This window comes from Raphanus sativus, chromosome 4, assembly GCF_000801105.2.
Source record: "Raphanus sativus cultivar WK10039 chromosome 4, ASM80110v3, whole genome shotgun sequence".
Taxonomy (NCBI): Eukaryota; Viridiplantae; Streptophyta; class Magnoliopsida; order Brassicales; family Brassicaceae; genus Raphanus; species Raphanus sativus.
Genome location: NC_079514.1, coordinates 51393580 through 51402464, shown reverse-complemented (window position 1 = coordinate 51402464; position 8885 = coordinate 51393580). Strand labels below are relative to the sequence as shown.

The window sequence follows — 8885 nt, the reverse complement described above, 5'->3', positions numbered from 1 at the left end:
TATATTATGATGCCAAAAAATTTGTTTTTTCCTGTCTTCTATAGGTTGGTGCAGATGGTAACAGAATAACAGACTATGTGGATAATTTATAGAAGAAACATTGCATATCAATAGACCAGAGATCATCTCTTCTTAGCCTTCCAAGTAAAAAAGTTACTGTTTATTCTAATTGTTGTGTACATAAATAAGTAAACTAATAGCTCAGAGAGTCAGAGTTTAGTCTTTTGTACAGATATGTGGATTTGGTGCCATGACGGTTCTTAAGATAGACATTTTGAGTAGGTTTCATCTCATTGTAATACATGGGTGTTTAGAAACCCAATAGGTCTGATTTCTTTGTGATGATCAACCCATCAATTGTTGTATTAGGAAGAATCTGTGGTATCAAAATATGGACCATGAGTTGGAGGAAAATATTTGAGAGTAAAAATGATCATGTATTTCTCTGATTTTCGAGTAGAATTATATTAACGTCTAATGAAACAAACAATAATAAAATTATGCAAGTAATACATTGCCAATTTGCAAACGACAGTCTATACAAATGCAAAGCAATAAGAATTTGACACAAATGCAAAGCAATAAGAATTTGACTTTTGATTCAATATTTGTCGCATGAATGGGTGTAAAATGATTGGTAAGGTTTTTCCATGAGATGTATTACTTTCAGTGAATCAGTCTTCACTTTCACTTTCTTTTTCAAGCACAACACACAAAACACAGTCGATGGATGCCTCACACCTACTCCGAACATTCTCCTCCTTGACGAACATATAACTACAGTAAACAACCAAAACGATCTATCCATAACTCTTAAAGTCCTCCCTAAAGAATTTATTCGTTACATTGCAATCTTTTTTCAAGAATAATATATATGTATACTTTGAGCAATACAATCTAAAACTGATATATTAAATCATAATTAGTATTTAAAGAATAAAATATTTAATGAACATATATAAAAGAAAAAATAAAATTAACCAAATACAAAAAAAACACAAGTAACTTATCAATATAGCTCAACTACAAAGGTAAAAACACATTGTCCATAACATAGTTTCCCGTCTCTAAGACTACCATATTCGTAAGCCGAGTACTACTGACCAAAAAAAGAACAATAGCTTATCTATAATAAGAAACTGCACAATTGATTAACAATATAAACATTAATGTTATAAATAATGTTGACAACTTTTTCATAAAAAACTAATATTCCGTCCATAGCGTAAAAACTCATTAATGCAAGTAAAAAATTCACAGCTTCTACTAACATTTCAAGTTTTCAACCAAAAAAAAAAACAAATGATAAGCTACATAAAACAAGATGTAGATATACCAAGTAGCAATTCAACCAAAATAACAGAATTATCCAAAAAAAATAATATTCAAATATATAATTGTAAGTTTAAGTATTTTAGTTACATATTTAATTGGATTTTTGTATTACAATTGTAATTTGAAGGTATTTGAACTGCTCAAGTTGGTATGTATTCTACTTGCACATTGGAAAATAAATTATTAATGTATTCAAGAAAAAAACGTATAAGAACGAAAAATGTAATCTATGTTTTATACCAAAATCTACATTCTACTTACTATCATAACTACCATAACTAAAGTAGAGTAAACACTAAAAACATATGAAACTATAATATATTGATGAACATTTTCCAATAGAAAGATAAACATAACTTTTAAGAAGAATAACAAAACATGCACGGTGAATATTAATATCATTTTTATTTAAAATAAGAAAATAAGCTAAACATTTTAAAGTACTCATTAAAATGATGATATATTTAGATACGTAACTATTTTGTCCAAATATATGTATATATATATAAATATTTTTTCAGTTAATTGCACGTCCGTTGGGCGGGACAAATCCTAGTCATCCGTAAAATCTTAGATTCTAATGAGATGTGACCTGCTAAAAAAAGATGTGACATGCTATTAGATAGTCCAAATAAACAGTTATTTTTGGTTCACCTATTAAAGTTAACCTCTAGGTTCATTAACTAATATTATTTTGTTATTTATATTCAATATTAAAAGAGAGAAAAATATCATCAAATTATATTATGTTTTTTTAAAATAAAAAGGTAAAAATAAATAAAAAGAGTTTTAGTTGCAAAAAATGATTTTTTTAAATATTTTTAACGCTGCCACCAAAATACTAAACCCTAAACCAAAAATCTTATGCCCTAAATCTTTGGGTAAACCCTATAGACCCTTGGATAAATTCTAAACCCTTGAATAAATCATAATCTTTAAATCAAAAACACTAAACACTAAATTTTAAAAACAATACATCATTAATCCTGACCCCTAATCCTTGGTTTATGGTTTAGAGTTTAGTGTTTAAAATTTAGTGTTTTGTATTTAGGGTTTAGTGTTTTGCTGAGGGCGTTAAAAATATATTTTTAAAACTTTTATTCCTTGAAACTACTACTATTTTTTATTTTTTTATTTTAAAATCATAATATAATTTAACAATATTTTTAAAAAAAAAATATTGAATATGAAATAACAAAATACTATTGGTTGTGAATACAAGAACAACTCCCAAATAAATGCATAGATGAAAACGAAAAATACATAGAGGCAGGTAATAAACATATATATAAACACTGTTGTTGTGTGACAAAAAAATAATATATAAACACTGTTGTTAGACTCGAAAGAGTTTTTTTTTGGATTCACCCTATAGGGTGAATTTGTAGGTTCACCAATTAATAGGGTTTTGTTATTTTATATTCAATACATTTTGAAAAATAAAATGAAATATTCGTCAAGTAGTTGTTGCCAAAATCTTTTAAAACATCTTTATAAAATAGTAGTAGTATTTGCCAAAATATTTTTTTAAAAAATATTGTTTTTAAATAAAAAAAATAGTAGTAGATGCCAAAATCTTTTAAAAAGAAATATTTCTAAAGCCGTCAACAAAACACTAAATCTTAAATTCAAAACGGTAAATCCTAAACACTAAACCCTAAACCCTTGGGAAAACCCTAAACACTTGGATAAATTCTAAACCCTAAATCATAAACACTAAACTCTAAATTTTAAAAATATTAAATCCTTAATCCTAAACTCTAAATCCTTAGATAAATCTTAAATCCTACGGTTTATGGTTTACCCAAAAATTTTATAGTGTTTAAGAATTAGTGCTTAGGATTCAGGGTTTAGTGTTTTGCTGACAGCGTTAAAAGTATTAGAAATTACAGGTTTAGAGTTTAGGATTCAGAGTTAGCGTTTTTTAGATTTAGTGTTCGGTGTTTATGGTTTTGGATTTTATCCAAGAGTTTAGAGCTTAAGATTTAGAGTTTAGGATCTATCCAAGGGATTAGGGTCTAAGATTAAGAGATTAGTAATTTTAAAATTTAATATGTTTAGTGTTTATGATTTAGGATTTAAAATTTATCCAAAGATTTAGGGTTTACTCAAAGGTTTAGAATTTATGTTTAGTGTTTTAGATTTAGGATTTAGTGTTCTCGTGACACTGTTAATAATATTTTAAAAACAAATTGGCAATTATTATTATTTTTTATTTATTTTTATCTTTTTATTTTTAAAATATAATGTAAAAGGGTAAATATTTTTTTAATAAATATTTATATAAAATAACAAAATACTATTGACGGTAAACCCAAAAAAAAACTCAAATGTTACAATCTACTTATAGTTCAACACACACATATATATATATATACCTAAGATAATCTAATACTGACCTCGAGCTTGGATTTTTCGATGGAGAGGACGTCTTTAGAAGAATAGCGTTATGGTCAAGATTGATGGCGGAGAGAGCGTTGACCACTTCTGAAGCAGTCTGGACGCAGCGGAAGAAGGGAGAGACAAAGACCCTGTGGATAAGAAATTGTATCTGAGGTCGAATCCGTTGACCAGTTCAAAACGCGCGAACCATACGTTGTGAACGACCGGAGGGTCCCAAGGTCTCGCAGCTGTGTTGAGCCAGAGTGGGTCGACTTGGTCAATGCGATCACCGCATCATCAAGATGTTTTGGTATCCATCTGTGGTATTGGAATTAGCAGATTGTTGCTCTGATGAGTGTTGGTCGTGTGACTTTTGGAAGTATAATATTAGTTAATTTTAAGAATATATATGTATATTTATTCTTTAATGAAATATTTTGGTCATTTTAATCTTTATAGACTATATTTGTATAAATATTTTTTAAGACTATCTATCCTAAGGTATTTTTCTATAATGGAGAATACTACTAATTTATATGTAGAGATACGTACAAGTCGCAGCTATGCTAAAATATCACGTTTCCCACAAAAAAAAAATCTCTTCCAAGAGTTGTATAAACATGGACGTGATTTGAAATGTGGAAATTTATTAAAAGACGGATGGACATATATGTATACCATTAGATTACATGTTTCTTGTCTAATGACAATGCTCGTGCTTACTGCTTACACAATACAAATACAAATACAAATACAAATACAATACAAATAAAACCCTTTCATGTGTTTGCTTTTTTACGTGTTTACATAATGTTATTTTATTGAATCAAACCTGTGAAACCAAATATTCATATACAAAACTGGCTAAATCGAAGATTAGGTTATTACAGGACCATGGATTGGGACTTTGTTGTCCTTGAAAGCTACACCATGACTAGTAATCACTTCAAATTCCTCAGATTCATTACTTTTGGAAACCTGCCTTCTCAGTTCAACAGAACCACAATAATTTACTAAGTACTTAGTTGCATCTTTGAAGTATTTGCAAAGTATAGTACCTACTCCAGTCCCTGCAAGATTTCCAAAACCCAAAAAAAAAAACGGTTTCAAGATTAGAGAAATGTTGTTTTGAGTTAAAATTAAAAGCCATATAATAATTTTATTGCTTACAATGAGTGACTAATAACAAATTTTCAGAAGGATACTTGTCTGCAAGAACCTTCAATGTACTAACATATCGTTCTTTAAAGTCTTCCACAGATTCTTCCCATTGTGGCAACTAAACACAACCAACATAGAATCGAGGGAAAATAACACAATAATCGAGATTATACTCAAAGAAACGAAGACGAAGATGAAGAAGAAGAAAATTTAGTTGAGAGAGCACCTCTTTACAAGCCATATCCACATTAATGTCAACTGTTCCCTCAGGAAACATAGCTTGTAGATCTGAAATCTTGAAATCAAACTTCCCATCTTTGGGAGCAACCTCTTTCTTAATAGCCCCTGTGTCGCACAATCCAAATTCAATAGCTACCTGAAGCAGAGGAGACAAGGCATAAACAAATGCTTTGATAAAAAATATTTTTGAACACAATAAAAAAATGATTCATCTGTAATTTAATGTATTTTTCTAATACATGTGAACAAATGAATATAGAGTGATATTGTTTAACCTTGAGCGTAGAGTTCTCGATGGAAGGCACATCTTTAGAAGACACAGCGTTGTGATCGAGATCAACAGCTGAGAGAGCGGCGACGACTTCAGCAGCAGTCTGTATGCAGCGGAGGAAAGGAGAAACAATGACTCGGTGAATCGGAAACCCAACCTGAGATCGGATTCTTTGACCGGTTTGAAAGGCTTGAACCTTACCGTCCTGAACGAGCGGAGGATCCCACGGTCTCACGGCGGTTACAACTTCAGTGGCGGAGGTAGAGAAATCTTTTAAGAGGGTCAGTTCTGAAATTAACAGATATTATGAGGGTCATTTAGCTAAAATTTACAATATTTATCTAGTTTGAAGAGAATTATACAAGTAAATTTTTTATTTTTCTAAAATCCACATGGGTCAGTTGACCCACATGCCAATACACTAGTTCCGCCACTGGTACTTACAACCCAAAGTGGCTCGCGTTTGTCAGCTCGATCACCGTGACGCATCACAATGACATTTTGGTGGCCATTGATTTTTGCTTTAGCAGACTCCATTGCTCTTTTTCTTTGTGGTTTTTGGCAGTAGCAATTGGATGTATTTATACATGCAACGATCTTTTGCTTTTGGTGTAATAATGTTCATTCCACAATAGGAGTGTAATAAAGTTCATTCCACAATAGGAAATTGCATGGAAGAGCATCATAGTACATTGTCGTATTCCAATAAAATTTTGTTATTTAATATTCAATATTTTAAAAAAATGAAATAAAATATTGTTAAGTTATATTAAATTTTTGAAATCAAAAAATAAAAATAAATAAAAATAATTGTAATTGCAAAAAAATAATTTATTTTTAATTTTGTCACCAAAACACTAAACCATAAACCGTAAATCATAAACCTTAAATCTTTGGGTAAACCCTTGATTAAATCCTAAATACTTTAAAATTAAAAAATATTTTTAACACAGTCAGCAAAAAATTAAACCCTAAACTTTAAATTATAAATTCTACATCTTTGGATAAACCCTAAACCCTTGGATAATCATAAACTCTAAGATTTATGATTTATCCAAGGGTTTAAGATTTACCTAAAATTTAAGGTTTAGTGTTTTATTGACAGTATTAAAAATATTTAGTTTTTTGTAATTACTATTATTTTATTTAACTTACATTTTTATTTTAAAAATATAATATAAATTAACAATATTCTATTTCTTTTTAAATTATTAAAATATATTGAATATGAAATAACGAAATTGTATTGGTTCAATATAGGTGATGAACTCAAGAACAACTCATTAACTTATTAAACAATAAGTTATTGTCTCTATTGTTTTTGCATGACTAATTGAAATGACTACGAATTTTACACTAATATAATCCAACACTATAAGAAAGTACAAGCATGAACCGATTAAAACGGTTGCTCTGATTGTTGGCCATGGTGTGACCTTTAGAGTTTGGAGTACGTCGGACGTTGTTATTGCACATTAATTAGTATTTTGTTTTAGAAATCACTGAAATTATTACAGATTTTTTTTGTAAGTACTACGAAGTTTACATTCACAGAAAAACTTTTATAAATTAATAATGTTGAAATTTTAAAATTTTATTAATTTATAGAGATATTAATTTACAAAAAAAAATTATTTAGATTTCTTATTTTAAGATATATTTATTCTAATATAAAAAATATTTAATTTTAGTGTATAGACATTAATAGTTATTTTTTAATTTGTCATTTATATTATTTGGTATATATAATATATATTGCAAACTTAAATGTGGTTTTAGATAATAATATTACTAAATCTCATCAAAATATATTAAGTGTTAAAAAAATATAAAAATAACTTCATTGTTAATATATAATAAATAATATAATAACAGGTTCTTACTTATATAAAATATGCATACATATAAATTATTAATTTATAATTTTAATGGGATTATAGACTTACATAGATTTTATAATAATATTATCTTTTATCAATTTATGTCAAATTTTGGGCCAGCCTAAATTGAGACATGCAAAATTTATTAATTTGTAGATATTATTAATTTATCGAGTATTAATTTATAGAAATTCTACTATATATAATCCAGCATTCATAGAAACCACCGAAAATGAACCGATTAAATAAATAAATCGTTAATTCATAATCTGCATTCTCCATCATGAACCAGCGGAGGGTCCTAAGGTCTCACAGCCACAGTGGGTCGAATTGGTCAATGCGGTCACCGTGACGACTCCATTGTAGCTGTATGAGTCATGAGTGTTGGTCGTGTGACCTTTGGGAGTATTTTGCAAGTAAGCGTAAACATGGAGTTTATTTTTTTCTTTTAAACTGTTCTTTCTTTATTTTTGTAAATGGAAACCGAAAGAGAATATTTTTTTTTTTGTCGACCATATTACAGACTCATGTAGACTCTGTAAACCAAACTGGTAGCTCTGTATCCATATGGACAGTAAACGACGTCTGTTGCCTCACACCACGTGCTAAGTTATCCGCCTTTTTTTTTGTGTCCTTGATATATGGATAATCTCCGAGCTGTGAAAACTTCTCTTGAGACTTCTGATATCCTCTAAGTAGCTTGCAAAAGCCGGCCATTCCTCTGGTTCCGAAACCATCTTCACCAATTAAGAACAATCCGTTGCAAAAGTAACATTATATTGTCGTAAATTCCTCATACATTCCATTACCCATATAAGGGCCTCTATCTCCGTATGTAAGGGTGATTGACTTGCCCTTGTATTTCTAGCTCCCAGTAAACCTTTAAATCCTTTTAAAGTACTGTACCATCCCTGACCTGAAAAAGTATCCTCCGATTTTTAAGATCCATCCGTAAAACACCACCTTCCCAGTCTAAGCGGTAAATCAGCAACAGATGTCCGCAAAACCTGATTCTTCTGTATTCTAGCTTGTTGTGCTTCTGACCAGAGTAAAGATTCGGTCATAGCTAGTTTAAGGGTATCTTTTGGATCGATGTCCAAGTTACTAAATACCTTATTATTTCTTCCTTTCCATATATACCAAAGTATCCACGCATAATGATGATCGTCCATTGCTGGTTTGATTCTCCAAAATAAGTAATCCATATTTGTAAACAAAGATTGTGCTGGAAAAAAATCCGGATGCGAAGGAATCCTCGATAGAGCCCAAACTTGAACCGCTGGTGGGCATTCAAAAAAAACGTGATTTATAGATTCCTCAGCTGCTCCACACCTATCACATCCTATATCCCCCTTAAGACCCCGGGCTTTTAGATTTTTCCTCACCGCTATACATCCTGACAGCAATTGCCACAGAAAATGCTTCATCTTTGGTGGACATCGCACCTTCCAGCAGTGAGCTTTGAGATCCGTAACTGTTGGACCAAACTCTACTCTCCCTTTTCCTCCATCTGGATATGCTCTTTCTATTTGATATACTGATTTAACCGTATATTTTCCATTCTTTGTAAAGTGCCAACCATCCCGATCTACTGTTTGTACCCTGCTCAAAGGTAT

The 8885-nt window shown here is 30.1% G+C and overlaps 1 protein-coding gene across 1 annotated transcript; it reads right to left on the bottom strand.

Annotated features, from left to right (window-relative positions):
* Positions 1-4480: 4480 nt before the first annotated feature.
* On the bottom strand, positions 4481-5958 carry LOC108831336 (uncharacterized). Its single transcript, XM_018604889.2, has 5 exons — positions 5830-5958; positions 5394-5635; positions 5105-5254; positions 4888-4996; positions 4481-4787 (listed from the first exon to the last, which is right to left on the bottom strand). The coding sequence occupies exons 1-5, from the start codon at positions 5924-5926 to the stop codon at positions 4594-4596; spliced, it is 792 nt and encodes a 263-aa protein (XP_018460391.1). The 5' UTR covers positions 5927-5958; the 3' UTR covers positions 4481-4593.
* Positions 5959-8885: the final 2927 nt, after the last annotated feature.

Coding starts and splice junctions, on each gene's coding strand:
- LOC108831336 (XM_018604889.2), bottom strand. CDS start 5,926: ATGGAGTCTGCTAAAGCAAAAATCAATGGCCACCAAAATGTCATTGTG. Junction 5,636..5,829: donor CGAGCCACTTTGGGTTGTAA/GTACCAGTGGCG, acceptor CCGCCACTGAAG/TTGTAACCGCCGTGAGACCG. Junction 5,255..5,393: donor TCGAGAACTCTACGCTCAAG/GTTAAACAATAT, acceptor CCTCTGCTTCAG/GTAGCTATTGAATTTGGATT.